Raw genomic sequence first — 25,671 nt, forward strand, 5'->3', positions numbered from 1 at the left:
TTCTGGGACCTGCTGCCAAAGTGCCCTGAAGATCCACGGCGGGGGCTCCCCGCCGCCGAATTACCGCCGAAGACCCCAGGCCCCCAGAATCCCCTGGGCGGCCCTGGTTTGTCCAGATCATTTTGAATTTTAATCTTATCCTCCAAAGCACTTGCAACCCCTCTCAGCTTGGTATCGTCCGCAAACTGTACCGCGTGAAAATGTACCAAGTGAAAAACACTTCAAATCATAATTTTTGATTGCCGTGAGCAAAAACAGAATTTCATCAAGCTCCGAAACAGCACATAGAAGAATAAAGAACTGCATCAGATTTCTGGATACAGCACGGGTCACAGTTACAAAGTCTTATTTATTTTGCAGCACTCTTGTTCATGCCAGCTGGCATTAAAACAGAGGCTGTTTGACAAAGATAATTATCTTGTTTGACTTGCACGTTACAAGGAGGGTGACCATACATCCAGTTTTGGCTGGGACAGTCTCTTTTTTAAGCCCTATTCCAGCCATCACGACTTTTTTGGCAAAAGTGGGTGTTTGCTCTTGCCAACCTGATCAGTTGGCATGAGCAAATGGGACAAAGACTCACTTTTGTCAAAAAAGTGGGGTGCAGAGGAACGTGCAGCGATGCCAGCTCTGTGCGGGTGGGAGGGGGTCAGGCAGGGCTCGAGTGAGGAGCAACGCCAGCCCCAGCCCCAGCCCCAGCCTCGCGCGAGGGGGGACAGGCAGGGCTCTGGTGAGCAGCGACAGGGCTGGGACAGGGATGGGACAGGGCTCTGGCGAGTGGCTCAGGCCAGCCCTGCATGGGGAGGGGGGCTCAAGCAAATGGCTGGGGACAGCCCTGCAACGGGGGGCGGAGGAGGAGCTTGGCTAAGCAACTTGGGCCAGTCCTTCATGGTGGGGGCAAAGGGGCTTGAGCTAGCCTCACGCGGTGTCCCATTTTCCCTTTGGGAAATATGTTCCCCCTAATTACAAAATAAAGTTGATGTTCCACAGCAATGTCTATAATTGATGTTTTCCCTCCATTCCAGCATTATCTCTGGGGGCACCATCCTGGCAAATAGCAGTGCAGCAAATCTACCCACCTGGCCCCTCGCCTTCCTGTGCCTTTTCGTGACATGTCTCAGGCCCATGTCCTCCAAAGTTAAGAAAACCTGCAAAAATGCAATGGCAATTCCTAATCTGCCCCTTAAATTTTGGCCTCCCCTCACACTTCCACACAAGAAAAGGACTTTAACTTTGGGAACACTACACCATTGTGCAGGAGCCCTCTTTAAGGGACATAATTTAAGGTATTACCATCTCCATGTTGACCGTAGAATAGTATGAGCTATAAGGAACGGAATTATGAAACTGAGAAAAGTCACTGAAAAGCAATATTCTGAAATGATAACTACTGTTACCTTTTCTCTGTTCTGTTTGCACCTGGCATAGCACATTTCATACACAGACAGAGATTATCTACAGCGGAAAGCTTGCCAACCGCCGAAGGGAAAAAAAAGAGTATCGTACACCAGTGTATGCAAGACAATGGGGAAATAACCCTTTCGGTTTACATCTATTGGAATAATTATATAAATTACACCAGTTCAACTTTCTTCTGTAGACAAGGGCTCAGTCACTTGTTCTCTCAGCTCCTATTTATCTATATAGGGTTTCTAAACAGCACCTATCACCCTTGTATCAAACACATAACGAAAACAAACAACACAAAAGCTCAGAACAAAATGTTGATTTTTCTCGCTGTTCCGCTGGGACTGAGAAGTGTGGGTGTGTGCAGCTCCTAGGGGGGTCTGTTGTGGTGGTGTGTGTTTGTGCAATTGTTCTTTTTTTAATTGTGAGCAGCCAGGCTGGGAGCGGGCGTGGGTAAGTTTGTGATCAAAATACTTGAAGACTTGAGTACAGTCTGATTATTTTCTGATAGGGACAATACTCTGTTCCCAGGGCTTGATAACTAGAATCTGGATCTGTCCCACTGTGTCATCCCAGTTGGAGCAGAGTGCTCTTGGGGGATCATGGAAGTTAAATTACTCTCTGTGGCAGGGAGCTGAACAAAGGGAGAAAGATTTATTGAAAGGAGTAAGGCTGTGGGAGGAGCCTTGTAGCCTTGTAGCCATTTGGCAAGCAGAAGGGCACAGTGCTTGGCAGGCTGCATCATTACTTCCTATGCAGATAGCATAAAAAGGCAGAGCCTGCACAGTGTCTGATCAGGCAGGCGACAGTGGCAGGCAGAGGATCAGTGGGACTAAGTGAGAAGTGTAGTGATGGCACTGCAGCCAGCACGTGAAGGCAAGGAGGCAAAAAAGGACCCACAGTCTGGTGCAGGCTCCTCCATGCAGCTCTTCACCTGGGAGGACATTGGACTCTGCACAGGACAGGGGCACCCGCAGCAGGAGCAGTGGCTGGTGATTGACAGGAAGATCTATGACATCGGACAGTTCTACCAGCGGCACCCGGGGGGTGCCCAGATCATCAGTCACTATGCAGGACAGGATGCCACGGTGAGATCTAGGGGTGGGGGGAACCAGATTATCAGCCACTCTGCAGGGCAGGCTGCCCTAATGAGAACCGGCGGTGGAGGGAAGAAGTAAGAGCACCTGGGTCCCTGCTGTTAACCTTGTCCCATGTTAAAAATTATCCTTATCCTTAGTCTTTGTTCTCTGTATTTTAGCCAGTTCCTAAATCCATGACTAGACTTTACCTCTCTCTCCATAACAAGTTAGTTTCCTTTCTGCCCACTTGTGAAGGATTTAGTCAAAGGCTTTTTGAAAATGCAGATCAGTTATATAAACTGGATCTCATTTATCAACTATTTCGCTGACAAGCTGCAAGTTTCCCAGTAGATTGGAGAGACACACCTGAAGTTTACAGAAGCCATGCTCATTTGTCCCCCAAAACACCAGCATGTACATGTGAACTTTATTAATTGAGAGAAGATCATTGACCAAGATGCCATGCAGCACTACACTGCCCTTCTCTATCGCTCCTAGTATAGGCATGTGGCTGGAGGTGGACGAAGCAGGGTCAGCGTACTAGGGTCATCCTAGACAGCAGCCATACACTGCTATATTTACTTGAACCATGGGCTGCACCAGCCTCCAGAGCACCAAGATTAGGACAATGCAAAGGTGGTTTGAAAGGTAGGAGTGTGTCCAATGATTCATTGGGAACTAGACGGACTTCCAGGTTTCTTAATTTCTCAAAATATGTGTCAGTATTTTAATACCCATATTCTACTGCCTTCCACCAATCCATTACTCACAATGCTGAAATCAAGACCAGTGGTCTCCAATAAAAAGGGAACATTTGCCCATAAATACCACAGTATTATCTCCTCTAAACAAAGATATCATCTGTAGTATTTCAGGTGTACCACTGAGTGTATCACTTGAAAAATGCTAACAATTTAAAAGCAGTCCCTGCAGGAACATATGATGTATGGTATTTTACCCCATCCCACCAATACCCGGTCAGACTCATGGCTTTCAAGGGGGTTAAAGAGAACAGGTCCATGATCCCTTTTCAACTGGAACTGTGCAGGAATGGTTTATTTTCTGTATTTGTCCTGCATTCCCTTTCACTGAGCAAATTTTTGACCTGCTCTTCATGTTGGAATGTGCAAAGAAAAGCCAAAATAAAAGAAGAAAAGAAAAGTCAGCATGAACTTAGGCAGAGAAAGAGGAGGAAGGCACCTGCCAGAGCCACTGAGCAACCTTGGTGATCTCCCTCAGTAAGGAATTAACATGGTATCTGGCTTGCACACCTCTGAGGTATGTGGTTTTCTCACGCTATTTCCTTGTGCATCTGCAGGATGCCTTTACAGCATTCCATGCCAACAAGGCACTGGTGAGAAAGTACATGAGCTCATTGCTGATTGGGGAGCTGGCACAAGATCAAATCAGCATGGAGCCGAGCAAAAATGTAAGTGCCCTGAGGGATGGCTGCAGGTTGGAATCCCAATTGGGAAATGAAGTTGGGTAGTTACCCCGCTTCTGCCTGGAGGGGTTAAAAAGCAGCCCTGGGGAGGGCTGTGGCAAGGCTGATTGGGGAAGCAGCCTCAGCTGTGGCCATGTCCCAATCAGGGCCCAGCTAAGAGGGCAATGGGCCAGAAACTAGAGTCTCTCTACGGATGTTGAGAGGGATGGGCCTGGCTGCTGGGAGTGGAGCAGGGTACCTAAAGTGGAGCAGGGATGAGGAAAGGCCAGAGGAGCTGGGGAGCTCTGGCCTGGAAAACCCCCAGGCTGCAGGCCTTGTTAAGGGCCAAGAAGGTATTGGGGTTGCAGAGGGGCAGCCCAGGTGTAGGCCAAGGCAGCAGGTACAAACCCCCCTTGCCAGTGATGAGCGTCTTATACACTGCAGTCGGCCCCAGTGAACGGGGGCTAGATGGTGACTGGCAGTAGCCTGGTACTGAGGTGAGGTAGGGATAGTGGGTGGAGGTTCCCCTGGGTGGGGTGACCCAGAAATTCAGGGGGTACTGCCAGGGGGTATTTGGTATCTGGAGGCTGGCGAGCTAATTCCCAGGACGGCCAGCAGGAGGCGCCGCAGATGTGAGCATCGACCTGTTACAGGAAGGGATAGGGTAAAATCATGCAAATCTGGGTTTCCGGTTATTTATTGGTTTCCAGGACCCTTACTGCTTCATAGAGTTACATGGAACCTGCTGTGGGAGAGGGGCCCATTGGCTTCTTGACTGGAAGGAACTCAGCTCATTAGTCATAGGCTAATCCCAGAGGTACAGAGACATTGTCCCCAGACACACACCCCTCCTCTCCCTCTGGCTGGTGAGTTCCCAGTGTTGGAGAGATCCCATGAAGAAGCAGCACAATGAGTCAGGAACATCTTGTCCCATAGTGTCCAGCCAGATTGACCAACAGAGCAGAGTCCAAAGGCTTTTCAACAGAAAGCAGAGAAACTCCCCCTTCCTCCCTCCCACCCCCCACCCCGAGACTTCTGTGCTGCACATCCAGAGCACAGAGTGTGCAATGTTTTTTCATCAAGCTCTGAAAGGGCACGTACACAGAAGAGCAAACAACTGCATCACATTTCTGCGTACAGCACAAGTCAGTTACAAAGTTGAGTCTCCCCCCAGAAACTGCTGGTAGAGGATTTCCGTGAGCTACGCGCCACCATCGAGAGGATGGGACTTCTGAACCTCAACGGCCTCTTCTTCTTCCTGATTTTCCTGCAAATTCTGCTGCTAGAGGCTGCCAGCTGGATCACTCTCTGGTACTTTGGGACCTCCCTTCTACCTTTCCTCATCTCTGTGGTGCTGCTGACAACCTCCCTGGTAAAGTCCCCACTCTACAGTATATAGCAATAGGCCAGCCTGTTCCTTCCAGACACTAAGCACCAGTTCCATATTCATATTCCTCAGCTGCTCCTTCTACTGGTAGCTCTCCTATGACCCTTATATATAAACTTGGTATGTTCACCCCAGGCTGTTAGATCACTTACCTGAAAAGAACAGCAGCTAGTGTGGTGACTCCTCTTCATTCCTCTGTTCATGAAAACAACCTAACTGTTCTCTGCCACTTAATGGGCTTAAGGGCAGGGTTCACTGGCAGTGGAATAAGGCTACTCCCAGTTATTATGTTTCATATTTGTGCCAGTGCCACAAAGCACACTACTAGCACTACAGTATTTTGCTCCATTGGTGCTGCTATAATATAGACCTCTTCTTGGCTTGAGACCTGATTCTCCAATTCCCTAAGCAGTCATTTACACCTGGTTGTTTTGGATGTAAAACCCTACTACCACTGGTGTGAGTGAGTGAAGAAATTAGATTTGGTAACATTTTATACCCTCTTTCAACTAGGGTAAATGCTACACAAGGTGCAAGGCAGTAGAGAGTCAGGCTTTTGGTATCAAAGCATAGACAGAGTCCTTCACTAATTCTGCAAATGCAGTGACCAGACTGAATTTAACTTTAGCTACTGGACAGTTTCTCTATAAATTTGTGTCCTTTGGCCTAACTTCAGGGGAGAGATAGCTCAGTGGTTTGAGCATTGGCCTGCTAAACCCAGTGTTGTGAGCTCAATCCTTGAGGGGGCCATTTAGGGCTCTGAGGCAAAAAAAATAGTTGAGGATTGGTCCTGCTTTCAGCAGGAAGTTGGACTAGATGACCTACTTAGGTCCCTTCCAACCCTCCGATTCTAATACATACTTAACAAGGACTGACTGTGGAAGGAATAGGAAATGTTTCCCTAGTATCAGAATGTCATGCTGCTTGGTATGGGACGCAGCTAAAAGAGCTAATCTTAGGTCAGACTGCCAGAGTACAGGGTATGTACCCCAGACTGGTGGTATACTCTCATAAGATTTCACCAAGCCAGTAACAAATGTGTGCTTCCAAAGAACTATACTAGTTATTGTGGAGTCACAGACAGTCCCCTTCTGGTCCCCAAGCCCCTCATGTACCAACCAGACTTTACGATGAAAGGTTGTTATAACCAAAATTCATCACACATTAGGATCTTCCAGCTCCAGCAAGCCAGCCACTCACCCTAAGATAATATATACTTCAGGATCTCACCAAAAAGCCACACTGATGCCAGTCCTCCAGTAAACTAAAACTAGAGGTTAATTAATAAAAAAAGAAGAGAGTTAACAGGTTAAAATGAATCATATACATTACAGTTAATTTTAGAATTTGTAGACCAGAGTAATAGCAGTGATATCAAATCTGCTAGCTTGCAATAAGTCTCTCTGGTTCACCCAAAAGATGGGGGTCCTCAGTCCATTGTTCAAAGCCCCCCTTGTTAAAAATCACAGTCCAGAGATGTGGAGCAGGAACGAGGCAAGGAGGTGATATCACCGTCTCCCATTTATACCCAGTCCATGTGCATGGGAAAGTACTGGCTCAAACATGGAGTTATGCATCACATGTTCTAAGTGCTTTGCTGAGTCATGGGGCATCCATTGTCCATGTGCTCTCTGAGGCATCCTCAGGAGGGGCCCACAGGAAGAGTTGAATCTCCTTAATGGCCCATCAACCATGGCTGGTTAAACTCAATGTTAATCAACATGTTTAGTAACAAGCATACAGTAAAATTTCATAACTTCATACCCAATCATGATATGCGTATTTCATTGAGATCACTGTCCACAGATTACAATTTTTCCAATGATACCTTACAAGATATACTTTGTACAAGGTTTATCACAATTGTGTAACAGTGGTGACAATATTAGTGTAGACAGTCACCTTTTTATACAGCATCACACATCAAACAGAGGATCCTTCACCCAGATGGGTCTGTGGGGTGAGGGGATGCTGACAGGACAATGAGAGAAGAGTCTCTAGGATGAATGTGTAGGAAATGGACATAGCACTACCTTGGCTTTTGTTTGCTCAGTGATCCCTTTTCCCTTCCAGACCCAAGCTGGGTATCTGCAACATGATTTGGGACACCTCTCAGTATTCAGCAAGCGCAAATGGAACCAAGTGGTTCATATGTTTGTGATAGGCCAACTGATGGTAAGTACTGATCCTGATTTTGGGAGTTCTAACTGGAGCATCAGTAGGACTGATTAATATGGGATATCCACTTGAATTCAGAAAATGTCTCACTGAGGATCTGCTCTATATATACAGCAAGGAGAGGAACATGGTGTAACTCAAAGAGGAGAGAAGAAATGATGGATGAGATTATTCCTTTTTGCAGCCACATGGTTTATATCTTTTGTTCTCCTTTCCCACAGGGCATGTCTGCTAGTTGGTGGAAACTCACGCACGTCCAGCACCATGCTAAACCCAACTGCATCTGCAAGGATCCTGATCTCAGTATGCACCCTATCTTGTTTACTTTAGGGAAGGTGCTCTCCGTGGAGGTGAGCATGGGGGATAGCTTGGGTTACAGAAAGAATCCAAGCTTGAGATGCTATAAATGGGTAGAAACAAAGTGTCTATTCTGTAAAGCTTCAGAGAATGTGTGCTACCTGCATCTCAGGCATGCTAGGAAAGGTCTGGTGGGTGCTTCAAAATCTCTTTTGTTCCTGTCAGGCATGCTGACAGACAAAAAAAAGAACAGAAACAGACAGAAAAGAGAGCAGAGGGGAGGCAAGGGAAAACACCTGGAAAGTTAGTGATGCCTACACTAATAGTTTAGGTTGCCTTCATGTTTCTATTCCAACACCCCATTTAAAGAGCTTACAACAACTTCTCAAAAGTTCATCCTCCAAATTGAAATTACTCGGATGTGGTCTCTGCCGAAAGGTGAGTATGTTGGGAAAGTTGGAGCAAAAACAGCTGAACCATTCTTTTTAAAATACAGTGCAACATGGAGACTGCAGGAGGTATATTCTGCAGCAGCTTTTCATGTCCAAATAAGGAACAAGAGCAGGGATCTGAACGGCTGTAAAGTCCTTTATTTTATGGTAACTCCCATAACAAGAGGGCTCTCCCTGCCAAGGGCACCAACCCTTGTACTTTCTACCACATCTCCTACCTCTCTCCATCTGAGATTGCTCCTCTGATTAATTAGTTCTGGACAAGTCCATTGCCTGCCCTTTCTGCATGGGTTGGTGCCTCTGGCAGGCAGGCTAAGGGATGAAAGGAGAATATTGAGGAATGAACAAGAGACAAACCCTACACACTTTGAAACCCTATCCCAGGCAGGTGCATGTTGTCTTCTAGTTACCTCTGACAGACACCTAAGGTTACTGTATTTTGATTGCACTTGCGAAGCTTGTCGTTACCTGTAAGGTCATTTAACTTGGGAAGTGGCTGAATGGGTAACTCTCAGGGTGGGTTAGGGTTGGAAAGCGTGTGCCTGGGTGTCTTGAGCCCTGCTGACCTGCCATGGTCCTCTCTCCCTTCACAGCTCGGGATGAAGAAGAAGAAGTTCATGCCTTACAACCACCAGCACAAGTACTTCTTTGTCAGTGAGTATCACTACTTCCCCAAAGGGCACTCACCCAGCAATTGCCACAGACGCCTGAATTAATTCCTCCCAGTGGGGAAGGGACAGAGAAAGGCCTCCGCTTCCCCGTCCAGCCTGACAGGTCACAGTGTATGAGAAACTGAGTGTGGGACACAGGATCCTCCTTTCTCTTCATCTTCTTGTCCTCCTATCTGGAGGATGGCATGGACTGCGCCCTCAGCAAGTTTGCAGATGACACTAAACTGGGAGGAGTGGTAGATATGCTGGAGGGTTGGGATAGCATACAGAGGGACCTAGACAAATTAGATGATTGGGCCAAAAGAAATCTGATGAGGTTCAAGGACAAGTGCAGAGTCCTGCACTTAGGACAGAAGAATCCCATGTACTGCTACAGACTAGAGATCGAATGGCTGGGCAGCAGTTCTGCAGAAAAGGACCTACATGCACTTTTTATGTGTGAGCTCAATCTTTTCTGAATAGCAATGTCCATCGGTGCTATGATTGTGCCCTGTGTCTCCTGAAGCTGCCATGAAGGGGCATGAAGAGTGGAGAGGCTGCAACCAGCCCTCAGATCCCTTGCAATTCGAAGCCAGTGTCTGCTGAGGACTCTGAAAGTGAGGATGGAGGGTGAGCCCATGGGATCCACATTGACTAAAATATCTCAAAGAAGCACAGATACTGGAGGATAAATAACCATTCTCTCCTCATGTGTGTGTCAGTGTGGATTCCACTGTCCAAATGAGGGGAATGAGGTGCATCAGTCAAATAGTGATTGGAGCACTGCTCTTACAAATTTGGCATCTAATCTAGCAGCAAAGTCCAGTGCATAATACTAGCCAAACATGAGTGGATTGCTCCATGTTGTGGACTTGCAGACTTCAGATGTCAGCACATTTTGGAAGCAGGTTGAGGATGTCGTTTGAGGTATGATGACATGAGCTTTAGTAGTCAGTGTGAGTGGTACACAGGCCACCCGGTAACACAGTGGGACACATTATCTATTTTATATTAGACTTTGCGATGAAATAGCCTGGTCCTTGGAGCAGCTGGCTATAGCCACAAATGGACAAGGAAACACTATAAAAGATTTGGACCTATCAGGATAATAATGAAGAGCTTTAGGTACATCAAGAATATGTATTTTCTTCTGCTTTTCTGCCGAATGTAGTTTTGGAAAGAATACGGATAACTTAACTAGTAGGTTTCAGTGAAATATGGAAGCTACCTTGGGAATGACTGTCACATGGGGGTATCACTAGGAGAGGCTGTGCTCACTCACTCTTCTAGCCAAAGTGATGGCCACCAAAAAAACTGTTTTTTAGGATGAGATGGTAGATGAATAACTCTGAAAATGCTTTGTACTAGTAGTGATTTGGCCCAACCATAAATCTCATGTACTTCCTGTGTTCTGGGTGGGTGACAATATGCCAGTATGTATCCTGTAAATTGAGAGCCAGTCCTGAGCCTTAAGAGATGGAGGCAACAGTTATCAGCCTGAATCTGAGGCCATGTATATATTTGTTCATTCTCCTCGGGTCTATGACAGGACAGAGACCCCCTTTCTTTTTCTGAATCAACAAATAACTGGAGAAGCTTCTTCCCCTGCACTCTTGCAGCACCTTCTATATGACTCCTAGATGCAGCAACAAGGTGACTTCTTTTTACAATAGTCTCTTGTGAGAAAGAACCCTGAAGAGTGACGAGGAAGGTTCCCGGGTAGCAGGCAAAGAATGAAAGTGGCTGGTGCAGGCATGGGTGATGACACCCAGAACCCATTTCTTGGCTATTATCACAGACCACTCACAATGGAAGGGACAGGGGAACTTTCAGAAGTTAGCTCTGAAATGGTCTCAATGTGGTTCCTAACACTCCTTTCAAATCTGCTTCTGAGGCTGCATTCTTGGTCTCTGTTGAGGCTGGAATTTGAAGGGTTTATAGAATCACAGAAAATGTAAAGCTGGAAGGGACCTCAAAGGCCATCTAGTCCATCCCCCTGTGCTGAGGCAGAATTGAGTATAACTAGATAATCCCCAACAAGTGTTGATCTAATCTGTTCTTAAAAACTTCTCCTATGGATTCTTTGTCTCCTGGATCTCAGATGGAAATGTTTTCCGAAAGAGGGGGACTGACACAATAAAAAGGAGGGAAAAAAATCCCAAGCCAGCCCTCCTCTCTCACTCTCTTTCTCTATCCATTAATTCACTGCACCAGGAGGGATGAAGAAAGCAGTCACTGAACTGGAGAAGGGGTCCTGATCAAAGAAGTTTGGTCAGTAAGACTGCCAAGAGCATGTGGTGAGAAAACTTTGCTTTGAATTTAATATAATTTGTTACATTAGGCACCAGTTGCGTTTCATCTTTATTTTTCTTGTAACCATTTCAGATTTTTATGCCTCATTACTTGTACTCACTTAAAATCTCTCCTTGTAGTTAATAAACTGATTTTATTGTTTTATCTAACCCAGTTTGTTTAAATTGAATTGTCTGTGAAACTCTGGCATAACAAAATGTGTGCATATTATCTCTATTAAGCTATAATGGACTTTATATAAACTTCTATTGTCCAGGAGAGGGTTGAGCAGTAGAGGACAGACATTGGTGCGGGAAAATCTAAGACTGGTAGTGAATTGGGTAACTCTACAGTATAATCAAGGCTGGTAAGGTGTGGCTGGCTGGCTGGCTGCACACACAGTGACATAGCTGGAGTGACTTGCATGTTGGAGACTGTTTATGAACTAGTATCAGAGGGGTAGCCGTGTTAGTCTGGTTCTGTAGAAGCAGCAAAGAATCCTGTGGCACCTTATAGACTAACAGACGTTTTGCAGCATGAGCTTTCGTGGGTGAATACCCACTTCTTCGGATGCAAGTGGTGGAAATTTCCTGGGGCAGGTATATATAAGCAAGCAAGAAGCAAGCTAGAGATAACGAGGTTAGATCAATCAGGGTGGATGAGGCCCTGTTCTAGCAGTTGAGGTGTGAAAACCAAGGGAGGAGAAACTGGTTCTGTAATTGGCAAGCCATTCACAGTCTTTGTTTAGTCCTGAGCTGATGGTGTCAAATTTGCAGATGAACTGGAGCTCAGCAGTTTCTCTTTGAAGTCTGGTCCTAAAGTTTTTTTGCTGTAGGATGGCCACCTTAAGATCTGCTATTGTGTGGCCAGGGAGGTTGAAGTGTTCTCCTACAGGTTTTTGTATAATGCCATTCCTAATGTCTGATTTGTGTCCATTTATCCTTTTCCTTAGAGACTGTCCAGTTTGGCTGATGTACATAGCAGAGGGGCATTGCTGGCATATGATGGCATATATTACATTGATGGAAGTGCAGGTGAATGAACCGGTGATGTTGTGGCTGATCTGGTTTGGTCCTGTGATGGTGTTGCTGGTGTAGATATGTGGGCAGAGTTGGCATCGAGGTTTGTTGCATGGATTGGTTCCTGAGCTAGAGTTACTATGGTGCGGTGTGCAGTTGCTGGTGAGAATATGCTTCAGGTTGGCAGGTTGTCTGTGGGCGAGAACTGGTCTGCCACCCAAGGCCTGTGAAAGTGTGGGATCATTGTCCAGGATGGGTTGTAGATCCCTGATGATGCGTTGTAGGGGTTTTAGCTGGGGACTGTATGTGATGGCCAGTGGAGTCCTGTTGGTTTCTTTCTTGGGTTTGTCTTCCAGTAGGAGGCTTCTGGGTACACGTCTGGCTCTGTTGATCTGTTTCCTTATTTCCTCGTGTGGGTACTGTAGTCTTGAGAATGCTTGGTGGAGATTTTCTAGGTGTTGGTCTCTGTCTGCGGGGTTAGAGCAGATACGGTTGTACCTCAGTGCTTGGCTGTAGACAATGGATCTTGTGGTGTGTCCGGGATGGAAGCTGGAGGCATGAAGGTAGGCATAGCGGTCGGTAGGTTTTTGGTATAGGGTGGTGTTGATGTGACCATCACTTATTTGCACCGTAGTGTCTAGGAAGTGGACCTCCCGTGTAGATTGGTCCAGGATGAGGTTGATGGAGGGGTGGAAGCTGTTGAAATCGTGGTGGAATTTTTCCAGAGTCTCCTTCCCATGGGTCCAGATGATGAAGATGTCATTGATGTAGCGTAGGTAGAGAAGGGGCGTGAGTGGACGGGAGCTGAGGAAGCGTTGTTCCAGGTCGGCCATAAAAATATTGGCATATTGTGGGGCCATACGGGTGCCCATAGCGGTGCCACTGATCTGGAGATATATATTGTCAGCAAATTTGAAATAGTTGTGTGTGAGGATAAAGCCACAGAGCTCAGCAACCAGGTGTGCTGTGGCATTATCAGGGATACTGTTCCTGACAGCTTGTATTCCATCAGTATGTGGGATGTTTGTGTAGAGAGCCTCTACATCCATGGTGGCCAGGATGGTGTTTTCTGGAAGGTCACCAATGCATTGTAGTTTCCTCAGGAAATCAGTGGTGTCACGGAGATAGCTGGGAGTGCTGGTAGCATAGGGTCTGAGTAGAGAGTCTACATATCCAGACAGTCCTTCAGTGAGAGTTCCAATGCCCGATATGATGGGGCGTCCAGGATTTCCGGGTTTGTGGATCTTGGGTAGTAGATAGAATAACCCTGGTCGGGGCTCTAAGGGTATGTTGATTAGTTCTGGTGTTAGTGTAGGGAGTGTCCTGAGTAGATGGTGCAGTTTCTTAGTGTATTCCTCAGTGGGATCTGAGGGAAGTAGCCTGTAAAATTTAGTATTGGAGAGTTGTCTGGCGGCCTCCTTTTGGTAGTCAGACCTGTTCATGATGACAACAGCACCTCCTTTATCAGCCTCTTTGCTTATAATGTCAGGATGGTTTCTGAGGCTGTGGATGGCATTGCGTTCTGCACGACTTAGGCTGTGAGGCAAGCGATGTTGTTTTTCCACAATTTCTGCCTGTGCACGTCGGCGGAAGCATTCAATGTATAGGTCCAGACTGTCATTTCGACCCTCGGGAGGAGTCCATGTGGAGTTCTTCTTCTTGTGCTGTTGGTGGGAGGGTAACTGTGTATCCGTGCGCTGTTCAGTGTTGTCCTGAAAGAATTCTTTGAGTCGGAGACGGCGAAAGTAGGCTTCCAGATCACCGCAGAACTGAATCATATTGGTGGGAGTGGCAGGGCAGAAAGAGAGTCCCCGAGATAGGACAGACTGTTCTTCTGGGCTGAGTGTGTGGTTGGATAGATTGACGATATTGCTGGGTGGGTTAGGGGTACCACGGTTGTGGCCCCATGTGGCAGGTAGGAGTTTAGACAGCTTACAGTCCTTTTTCCTTTGTAGAGAGGTGAAATGAGTAATGTAGATCTCCTGTCTTATTTTAGTGAAGTCCGTTTGTATGGAAGTTTGGTTATTGATGAGAGTCTCCAGGATGGAGAGCTCTTTTTTGATGTTTTCCTGTTTGCTGTATAGGATGCTGATCAGGTGGTTCCTCAGTTTCTTCGATAGAGTATGGCATAATCTCTCACTGTGGTCTGTGTAGTATGTAGATAGTAGTGGATTTTTTACCTTTAGTCCATTAGGTATGATGTCCATCCGTTTGCATTTGGAAAGGAAGATGATATCTGTCTGTATTTGTGCAAGTTTCTTCATGAGGTTGATGGATTTCCACTCCATACGGCTAAATGCAGTGCCTTGCATGGTGTCAAGTATCAGAGGGGTAGCCGTGTTAGTCTGGTTCTGTAGAAGCAGCAAAGAATCCTGTGGCACCTTATAGACTAACAGACGTTTTGCAGCATGAGCTTTCGTGGGTGAATACCCACTTCTTCGGATGCAAGTGGTGGAAATTTCCTGGGGCAGGTATATATAAGCAAGCAAGAAGCAAGCTAGAGATAACGAGGTTAGCGTTAGGGAGCGCTAGGGAGTTTTCACACCTCAACTGCTAGAACAGGGCCTCATCCACCCTGATTGATCTAACCTCGTTATCTCTAGCTTGCTTCTTGCTTGCTTATATATACCTGCCCCAGGAAATTTCCACCACTTGCATCCGAAGAAGTGGGTATTCACCCACGAAAGCTCATGCTGCAAAACGTCTGTTAGTCTATAAGGTGCCACAGGATTCTTTGCTGTTTATGAACTGTCCAGACTGGAGGCTACACCAGCAAAGCATTGTAAAAGGCATTCCAGGTTAGAGGGCAGGGGTGACACAGTTACTCATTAGTCTGGATTGTACCCTGGTATGTCATCCCCCTCAGCCTTCTTCTCTAGGTTAAACACGATATGATACTGCAATGCAGCTCTCTGGTGCACTGTGCTGGAGCATTCACCCTGCATTCTCAAGGAAAGGATTAAAAGCAGCCTAGGGAGGCTGCACAGTGGGCAACCAGTCAGAGAAAGGCTGCACGGAGCAACCAAACAGGGCCCAGAGGGCTCACATAAAAGGAAGCTGCAGGGCAGAGGAGGGTCAGTTGCTGGAGAGCCCAAGGGGAGAGGACTGGGTTCCTAGTGGACTCCAAGAGGGCAATACCTTGGACAGAGCAGCTGCTAGCAGGGACCAGGGTAGCTAGAGAGAGCTCCTGGCTGGCTGCTGGGATTTACAGGCTCGAGGCCCTGAGAAGATGGCGCAAAAGTTGCTGGGGCTGCAGGGAAGTGGCATGGGAAACTTAAGGAGTACTGGTGGAGAAGTTAAAGAGAGGAGGCAGGAGGCTGCTATCTACAGGGTCCCTGGTCCGGGATCCAGAGTAGTGGGCGGGCCTGGGTCCTTCCTCCCTCCCCCCACACTCACAACTGGGGAAGTGGCTGGACTGCAGAACTGGAAGATACTTTCCCCTGGAAGCGGAGAAAACATGGATGGTGACATGCCCGGACGGCTGAGTCATGAAGCGGACGCTGTGGGGCTTGGACTGTGTTGGGTCTGGAGGCAGAGACGATGACGGGAGAGTCACCACCAGGAGAGGGCACACTGGCGGAGAGAGCTAATCCCCGAGATGGCTGGCACGAAGCACCACTTTGGTGAGTGAACCCCATCACATATGCTCAGCATCGCCTTTGAATCCTTGGGGGGACTAGAGTACTTCACCAATCTTGTTGCTAAAAAGCTTCATCTCCTCAAAAGTTACCTCTTCTGCCTATAGAATACCAGATTCCTGAAACCAAGAGGCACATAGTATTGTAATACCAGTGGCCATGGACGTGCTGGCTGCATCTGACATTGCATAGCCACCTGCAGTACTATTTTTGCTACCATCTCACCTTCTCTGATGATCTTCCTCAGCTCTTCCCCACATTCCTGTGGGAGTTTGGATGGGAACTATAATGCCCTTTTATGTCGAAAAAGTGCAATTATCAAAAAGGCCTTGCAGTTTGTGATACAAAGTTGGAGGAAGGAAGATGAATATGCTTATAACTGAAAAGGTCCAGTTTCTTGGTGTCCTCATCTTTCAGCATACCCTTGGTGGACATGGTCTTTTCTTGGACCACAGACACAACTAGAGACCCTGGGGCTGGATGAGTATAAAAGTGTTCAAATCCTTTGGGCAGCATTTGATAAATACTTTTCCACTTGCTTCAATATTGGGGGAAGCAAGGCTGGAGTGCTAGAATGCTTTTGCTGGCTCCAGTATGCCCCAGTTTATTATGAAAGCAATTCATACAGCCAAGGAGCTGAGGATGTTGAACAGAGATGTTGTCTCTGCCTCCAGACCCAACTCACTCCAAGCCCCACAGCATCCTCTTCATGACTTATGCCTCCGGGCATGTCACATCCATGTTTTCCCCGCTTCCGGGGGAAAGTATCTCCCAGTATCTTACACTATTCGTGTAAGCAAGTCCTGGAAGGCCTTGAAGGCCTTGACAGCAGGTGTCGGGGCTGATGTGAATGCTGTCTCAGGTGATGATGAAGACTTTTTGTTGTCTCCAGAATCTTCTCTGCCTACTCATGGGGTCCTACTCATGAGGCCCTAACCACAGAAGCTACAAGTGATGGAGACCTCCCCATCTTCCTTAAGGCATGTGGTGGGGATCTGCTCCTAGATGTATGGGAGGGTGGACCCCAGTAAAGCCCAGGAGGCCAAGGAGGCATAGGCGGCAAGTTTGTATAATTTTTGGTGGGGCCCAAAATGGTGCCTCCCCCTCCCCCCGCTCCCGCCCTGTAAGCCGATATAAAATGAAGCTACAAGGCGTCAGCGCCACAAGATTACAAGGGTCAATTAAAAGTGGAAAGTCAGAAGCAGCACTTGCCTACTTCAATATACAGTATTATATTTTGTTGCACCTGTTGTGATGAAGTGGGAATGTTCTTAATATTTTCTCTGAATACTGTGTGGGTGCCTCAGTTTCCCCTGCAAGGTGCCAACTGAAGGTGTTGGGGACAAAGAGATCAGGTGGCCTCCTTGTCCGGAAGAGACACAGAGGCCAGAGGAGGGAGTGTCAGTTTGGAGCTGGCTGGAGAAATGGGGAGAGGCCCAGAACCTGGGTCTGGGCTCCCCACCCCCCAAGATGGACCTGACAGAGGGGTTCTGTTTTCTGTACCAACAAACTCTGTTTAAACTGTGTTCCCGTCATCTAATAAACCTTCTGTTTTACTGGCTGGCTGAGAGTCACATCTGACTGCGGAGTTGGGGTGCAGGGACCTCTGGCTGCCCCAGGACCCCGCCTGGGCGGACTCACTGCGGAAAGTGCATGGTGTGGAAGGGCATGCTGAATGCTCTGAGGTCAGACCCAGGAAGGTGTAAGCTTCTTGCCCTGGAGACAGTCTGCTCAGAGAGGAGGCTCCTCCAGAGTCCTGACTGGCTTTGAAGGAGTGGTTCCAGAGCATCCCAGCATCCCCTTCCACACCATGCACTTCTTAGAAGTCCACACAGGCACTAACACTCCCTCCTCTGGCCTTTGTCAAGAAGGCTAACAGCATTTTGGGCTGTATAAGTAGGGGCATTGCCAGCAGATCGAGGGACATGATCATTCTCCTCTATTCAATATTGGTGAGGCCTCATCTAGAGTACTACGTGCAGTTTTGGGCCCCACATTACAAGAAGGATGTGGAAAAATTGGAAAATCCAGCGGAGGGCAACAAAAATGATTAGGGGGCTGGAGCACATGACTTCTGAGGAGAGGCTGAGGGAACTGGGATGGTTTAGTCTGCAGAAGAGAAGAGTGAGGGAGGATTTGATAGCTGCTTTCAACTACCTGATAGGGGGTTACAAAGAGGATGGATCTAGACTGTTCTCAGTGGTAGCAGAGGACAAAACAAGGAGTAATGGTCTCAAGTTGCAGTGCGGGAGGTTTAGGTTGGATATTAGGAAACACTATTTCACTAGGAGGGTGGTGAAGCACTGGAATGGGTTACCTAGGGAGGGGGTGGAATCTCCTTCCTTAGAGGTTTTTAAGGCCCGGCTTGACAAAGCCCTGGCTGGGATGATTTAGTGGGGGATTGGTCCTGCTTTGAGCAGGGGGTTGGACTAGATACCTCCTGAGGCCCCTTCCAACCCTGATATTCTATGATACTCTAAACTGACCACCAAATTTAAGTTGCGTGTTTTTCCCGTCAGGTGAGGACTCTGGGGTGGGGCTGGGGATAAGGAACTTGGGGTGCAGACAGGCTGCCCCAGGGCTAGGGCCAGGGGCGGCTCTACAAATTTGGCCGCCCCAAGCAATCATTTCCGGGAGGCGCCCCCGAGCCGCGGGAGCAGCGGACCTCCCGCGGGCATGACTGCGGAGGGTCCGCTGGTCGCGCGGCTCGGCTGGACCTCCCGCAGCTGCGGGCGGTTCGCTGGTCCGGCGGCTGCGGTTGAGCTGCCGCAGGCATGCCTGCGGGAGGTCCAGCCGAGCCGTGGGACCAGCGAACCGTCCGCAGTCATGCCTGCGAGAGGTCCACTGGAGCCGCGGGACGAGCGTCCCCTCCGCAGTCATGCCTGCGGCAGGTCCGCTGCTCCCGGGGCTCCGGTGGGCCTCCCGCAGGCATGACTGCGGCAGGTCCGCCGGTCCAGCCTGCCGCCCCCCCGGGAAAGGGCCGCCCCAGGCGGGTGCTTGCCCCGCTGGGCTCTGGAGCCGGCCCTGGCTAGGGCCAAAGAGGACTCCCCTCCACCCTCCCTGGCAGCAGCAAGCTCCAGGGGAGGGACCCCTCCTCTCCCCGCAGTTCACTGCACATGCTCCTAGGTCCCTCTCAGGTCCAGAAAGCCCACTCGGCTCCCCTATGGTGGGAACCGAGGGGGGAGGTTGCCATCACGTATGGCCTCCCCTGCTGCCACCCCTCACCATAGCCTCACTGGGGATGGGGCTGCCCCTTGCCCAGCATGGTGCAGGAGTGGGGACTGCAGGGTGGGGGGTGGGCAGGGTGTCACAAAATTCACCTAAGCCCCAGCTGCACAGGTCTAGGAAGCTCCCCTCCCCAGTGGTGTAGCCAGGTTCTAACATCAGGGGGAGCGAACACGTAAAAAAAGGTGCCAGCCAACATATCCAATTACTAATCAGGTAGTGCTATAACAAGAGATTATGCTATTACCATTATCCAGTCAGCTTGCACACTACTATTTTGAATTAGTGATAATTCACAGAGAGAGAAAGAAGGAAGCTGAATTTAGAGAACAATTATTAACCAGATTCCTGGTTATCCACCAGCCACTTTGCTCCAGCCCATGGCACAAAGCACCATAAACGCAGTAGAATCTGGCCAAGAGACTATTCACCTCAAATTGGCATCTGCTACACGCCCCCCTCCCCCGCCCCCAGTCCCCACTAGTCAGGGTGTAGCTGAGTGAAAAGGTGGCGTTGTGGGAGCATTTAGCAGGTAATTGAAAACTCCTACAGAGCCCTGTGCAGCCCCTGAGATCACTGCTGAGTTCTGAGCACTGAGGCTGCAGCTAGTCAGCAGTGAGACTGAGGAGACACAACTGGCACCTTAAAGCACCTTTACCCCCACCCCCTTCACAAGCTGCACTAAGCACCTTTCACAGCCCTGGGCGCAGCATGGGGGGGGAGTGGGGGGGCAATAACCCAAAGTCGCTCCTTTGCCTCCTGGCCCTGCTGATCCCTCAGCCCCTCTGCTGAAGAGAGACCAGGAGAAAAAAACACCCCCCCCCCTTCCCTCTCCACCAGCACCAGCTGGGCTTCAGAGCCCACTTCCCTACCGCGTGGCAGCCTTGCTCTGCACCGGGCTGCCGGGACCAACGGGGCTGCTGCTCCTCAGTCCCCCGCCGCACTGGAGGGGGGCTGCGCTGCCACCCCTCCCCCTCCCGGCAGAGCCCACCCTGGCTCCGGGAGCGAGCAGCTGCGAGCCCCTCCTCCTCTCCCGGGGGGGGGGGGAGCCCGGCAACCAGCCCACGCTGCCTGCAGAGCCCAGAGCCAGCTGGCGGCCACACGCAAAACCCGGTCCGGACTCCAAGTCCGGAGCCCAGTGCTGGCTGCCTGGAGGTGCTGATTTTGTAAAATGTGCTCAAAGGGGAGCGGCTGCTTCCCCCCTTCCACCCCACTACGCTACTGGGTGGGCGGGGATGCTCCGGGGCTGGGGATGATGGTCAGGGCCGGCTCCAGAGCCCAGCGGGGCAAGCACCCGCCTGGGGCGGCCCTTTCCCGGGGGGGCGGCAGGCTGGGCCGGCGGACCTGCCGCAGTCATGGCTGCGGGAGGTCCACCGGAGCCCCGGGAGCAGCGGACCTCCCGCAGGCATGACTGCGGACGGTTCGCTGGTCCCGCGGCTCGGCTGGACCTCCCGCAGGCATGCCTGCGGCAGCTCAAGCAGAGCCGCCGGACCTGCGAACCGTCCGCAGCTGCGGGAGGTCCAGCCGAGCCGCGCGACCAGCGGACCCTCCGCAGTCATGCCCGCGGGAGGTCCGCTGCTCCCGCGGCTCGGGGGCGCCTCCCGGGTATGACTGCTTGGGGCGGCCAAATTTGTAGAGCCGCCCCCGATGATGGTAGTGGCAGCCAGGGGCCAGTGCCTGCTCCAGGCAGGGCCAGGGGAGAAATCCAGCTCCAGATATTGGTGGAGCACAGCCCCCAGCCCTGAATATTGCTGGGGCTGGGGCTCCTCCCGCCCATATAACCCGGCGCCTATGCAAGGAGGTGTCTTGTAGGGATACTGGCCAGGCTGTGCTGGCCTAGCCCATTGCCATTTGTGTAGCAGCACACTGTACAGGGCATCTCTGGAACTCCCTCTGGCATGCCTTGCTAGCCTGAGGGGACAAAGCTCTCCACTCAGTATAGAACAGAAGGAGCAGCTAGGAGACGGTGATAAAACGTGCATCTGGAATGGTGGTGCCATTGGATGTGGTCCCAGTATGGGGTGGGGGGCGGGCATGGTCATCCCAGTTTTGATGTGAAGTGAGAAGAAATGGCTGTTCTTCTCTCTCAGTATGTATCTAGGTAACAAAATGTGCTTGTTTATGAGTGCCAGGGTCAGTATCAGTCTGGGTCTCAGCACTGGAGTTGGTACCAGATGTATCTTCTGGGCTTTCATCACAATCAGCTCTTCATTGCAGTACTTGATGTCAATGTGCTCTTGGATGGTTTGTCTCTGGAGCTGCACTTTGAATCCTCCCTGCAAGATAATCCCATGGGCACCAAGATCTGTGCATATGATTGATGCGGGTCTGCTTCATGGCACCCTGCAAAGCAGAAGGCACAGCATCAGATCTGCTTGCCCTGGTGTCAGTACTTGCCATTGTTAAGGACACCGGTACCAATGCAGTTGCTATCAAGGATCCCAGTGCCAGTGTCATGGATTTTTAGGCCTTTTATATGTTCCCTTCTCCTTGCTCAAACTCAGGGTATGATGCCTGCTGACAGGGAAACTTGCCATGAATTAGTCATCTCAACTCCATCTTAGTGGTTCCTACCTCTTCAGGATCACATGTGACTTTCATAGATTGGCCAAGGAAATGTAATTTGAGTGTCACATAGGTCTAGGGTGAGGAGAGGCAGATTGAGCATTTTTTGGGATGTGCCCTTCCCTGGCGTAGAATAGAGATCTGTCATGCCTATCAATCAAAGGCATAAAAACGTTGTACAATGAACAGTGATTAAGCCTCACCCTGCCATGTAGGAAGGTGTACAAGGGGTTCTTGATTTGGATGTTTTGGGTTGGTTGTTTTTTTAAAAATCCAATTAGAAAAAAGGGTTAAATGAAGGCAGAATTTCACAGAATTCAGTAAACACTGTAATATTAGTCTACTAACAAATAGCAGATTGGACACTGTCCAAGTTCTGTCTTGCTGCAATGGGCAGTAAGAGGGAACTGAGAGAAGGTCATGATTGCTCTGCCCTTTATGCTGTCGCATGGTAACACAAGGAAGCATGTGTGACTCCAACAGACACCGCTACTCAGAACATATTTGAAGTTCAATATCACAAGGCACATGTGGACCTACAGTGGTAGCCATAGTGACATATACTTGAAGAAGAATTAGTAGTTGCCTGAGTTGCATGACCTACATTACATTCATTCTGTACAAACAGATTATAGTCCCAGTAATAGATGGACTTGGCCAATTTTATGAAACTGAAAACAAAATTTATTGGGAGGAAATTTAAACAAAACAGTGTAAATAATCATTTGCAGTTGTTTTAGAAAATGTTACTATATGCACAAGAAACCCACAATTGCACATTCATGGAAGAAAGCTTCTTCAATTTAAAAAAAAATAATCCTGGTTAAGAAAGTAAATGCAGCAATAAAAAAAATAAGAATATATTATAAATGGAAAAAGGGTGATGTCGAGAGTGATGACTATATTTTAGCAGTTGTTAAATAGATATTCGATAAAGGAAGCTAAAGGTATCAATGAACAAAAATCCATGGTGTGTTGCATTAAGGATAATAAGAAGGATTTTTAAAAATATATCAGGAACAACAGAAATCTTAGCAAGAGTAGAGCTACATTACCAGATAAGGGTGGTAAAATTATCAATAATGATGCGGAAGAGGCCAATATGTATTTCTGTTCTGGATTTGGAAAGAAGCAAGATGATGTATTCACATCTTACTGTGATAATGAAATACATTCTATTGCAACAGTAAACAGGGAGGATGTTAAACAGCAGCTGACATTGGTGGTGTCAATGTTTAGATGATGTGATGAATAATGTCTCTATGTTCTCCTCATTCCCTCTTCCAGCAATTCTCCCATTCCTGTTTCCTGTCTACTTTCAATATTTTGCATTCCACAAGACAATCCAGAGAAAAGACTGGGTGGTAAGTGCTGCCTAATCATGACTGTGGATGTACAAACAACCTTGAAAGACACAGGAGCACATGAGGGGTTGCACCCTTCAAACATTAATAAGAAAATAAGAATGGCCATACTAGGTCAGACTAATGGTCCATCCAGCCCAATATCCTGTCTTCTGACAGTGGCCAATGCCAGGTGCATCAGAAGGAATGAACGGAACAGGCAATCATCAAGTGATCCATTCCCTGTTGTCCACTCCCAGCTTCTAGTGAATAGAGGCTAGGGACACTCAGAGCAAGGTGTTGCATCCCTGCCCTTCCTGGTTAATAGCCATTGATGATCCTCCCTGAACTTATCTAGTTCTTTTTGAACCCTGTTATAGTTTTGGTCTTCACAACATCCCCTGGAAAGGAGTTCCCCAGGTTAACTTTGTGTTGTATGAAGAAGTAATTCCTTTTGCTTGTTTTAAACTTGCTGCCTATTAATTTCATTGAGTGACGCCTAGTGCTTGTATTATGTGAAGGAGTAAATAACATTTCCTTATTCACTTTCTCCACACCAATCAAGACTTTATAGACCTCTCTCATATCCCCCCTTAGTCATCTCTTTTTCCAGTTGAAAAGTCCCAATCTTTTTAATCTCTCCTTATACACAAGCTGTTCCATATCCTTCATCATTTTAGTTGCCCTTCTCTGTACCTTTTCCAATTCCAATATGTCTTTTTTGAGATGGGTCGACCACATCTGCATGCAATATTCAAGATGTGGGCATACCATGGATTTATATAGAGGCATTATGCTATTTTCTGTCTTGTTATCTATCTCTTTCTTAATGGTTCCTAACATTGTTAGTTTTTTTGACTGCCACTTCACAATGAGCAGATGTTTTCAGAGAACTATCCACAATGACTCCACAATCTTTCTTGAGTGGTACTAACTAATTTAGACCCCATCATTTTGAGTATATAGTTGGGATTATATTTTCCAATGTGCATTATTTTGCATTTATCAATATTCAGATTCATTTGCCATTCTGTTGCCCAGTCACCCAGTTTTGTGAGATCCCTTTGTAACTCTTCGGTCTGCTTTGGACTTAACTATCTTGAGTAGTTTTGTATCGTCTGTAAATTTTGCCACCTCTCTGTTTACCCGTTTTTCCAGTTAATTTATGAATATTTTGAATAGGACTGTGCCCAGTACAGACCCCTGGGGGGGGACCACTATTTATCTCTCTACATTCTGAAAACTGACCATTAATTCCTACCCCTTTGTTTCCTATCTTTTAACCAGTTACCAATCCATGAGAGGACCTTCCCTTTTATCCCATAACAGGTTACTTTGCTTAAGAGCCTTTGGTGAGGAACCTTGTCAAAGGCTTTCTGGAAATCTAAGTACACTATATCCACTAGATCATCCTTGTCCACATACTTGTTTGACCCCCTCAAAGAATTATAATAGATTGGTGAGGCATGATTTCCCTTTCCTAAAATGTTAACTCTTCCCCCAACAAATCATGTTCATCTACATGTCTGATAATTCTGTTCTTTACTATAATTTCAACCAATTTGCCTGGTACTGAAGTTAAGCTTACCAACCTGTAATTGCCAGGATCACCTCTGGAACCCTTTTTAAAAATTGGTGTCACATTAGCTATCCTGCAGTCATCTGGTACAGAAGCTGATTTAAATGATAAGTTACATACGACAATTAGTAGCTCTGCAATTTTGTATTTAAGTTCCTTCAGAACTCTTGGATGAATACTATCTGGCTTCAGTGATTTATAACTGTTTGTCAATTTGTTCCAAAACCTCCTCTAATGACACCTCAATCTGGGACAGTTCCTCAGATTTATCCCCTACAAAGAATGGCACAGGTGTGGGACTCTCCCTCACATCTTCTTCAGTGAAGACTGATACAAAGAATTAATTTAGTTTCTTTGCAATGGTCCTATCACCCTTGAAAGTTCCTTTAGAACCTCGATCATCCAGTCCTAGGTCATTTCACGGTGATCACCTGATTTGCAAGTTTAAGCTAAAAGATTTTATGAATATTGGCACTATCCTACTGGCACTCTCCTATTGTTAGGACTGGGACTGGAGTTTCCAAGATTTATTGTTCTGGCCTGGGTGACATCAGTATCTCAGGTAAACAATGACTCATGTTAACCCAGGTTTCATTGCCTCCATGACAATAATGCAATTGTCTCCTGCTTTCTGGTCACCATCTCCATAGAACACATACATCAAAACCTTAACTCTGACCCCCTACTGATACAAACCATCCAAGACTCCCTTTACCAAACTATTCCCTCCAAACACCCAGACTATTACACCAAACATCCACAGGGAGCAGTGTTGAGAGGGAAGAGAGCAGAAGAGAGGTTCTGGTATAGCGTAGTGTGTTTGGTGAAGGAAGTTTGTAGAAGAGGGTGCTGGAATATTGGCATCCCTAGAGGGGGCACAATGAAGCTTGTATGCAGTGGAATACAGTAGTTGTGATAGAGGCCAGATGTGTTCCCGTAAACAGCTATTTACTGGTAGGTTTTAGTTTTTCATTTCCTTGCGTTTGTGGTTTTGTGGTATACTGAGTGCGTAGTAACTGTTTCATAACAGAGTATTTGGAGTATTAATTATTGTTTATGTACACATTTGAAGATGGATATTACTAAATTATGTCAGGGTGATCATCTCTCCACAGTGACTGTTGTGATTAGCTTTCA

The 25,671-nt window shown here is 47.8% G+C and overlaps 1 protein-coding gene across 10 annotated transcripts in view; it reads left to right on the forward strand.

Annotated features, from left to right (window-relative positions):
- Positions 1-2,183: 2,183 nt before the first annotated feature.
- The window catches only part of LOC123369005 (acyl-CoA (8-3)-desaturase-like), a 32,561-nt gene continuing 9,073 nt past the window's right edge, over positions 2,184-25,671 (forward strand). For 2 of the 10 annotated variants that reach the window (XM_045014376.1, XM_045014380.1), the window contains exons 1-7: positions 2,191-2,495; positions 3,805-3,915; positions 5,084-5,281; positions 7,370-7,471; positions 7,696-7,824; positions 8,817-8,877; positions 22,900-22,976. In XM_045014376.1, the coding sequence (XP_044870311.1) occupies positions 2,259-2,495; positions 3,805-3,915; positions 5,084-5,281; positions 7,370-7,471; positions 7,696-7,824; positions 8,817-8,877; positions 22,900-22,976 (915 nt within the window). In that variant the 5' untranslated portion in view covers positions 2,191-2,258. Of the gene's footprint in view, positions 2,496-3,804; positions 3,916-5,083; positions 5,282-7,369; positions 7,472-7,695; positions 7,825-8,816; positions 8,878-22,899; positions 22,977-25,671 lie in introns of all 10 variants that reach the window. The other 8 variants (XM_045014377.1, XR_006578964.1, XM_045014381.1 and 5 more) reach the window with 8 other exon arrangements.

The sequence above is a fragment of the Mauremys mutica genome, chromosome 4, assembly GCF_020497125.1.
Source record: "Mauremys mutica isolate MM-2020 ecotype Southern chromosome 4, ASM2049712v1, whole genome shotgun sequence".
Classification (NCBI taxonomy): domain Eukaryota; kingdom Metazoa; phylum Chordata; order Testudines; family Geoemydidae; genus Mauremys; species Mauremys mutica.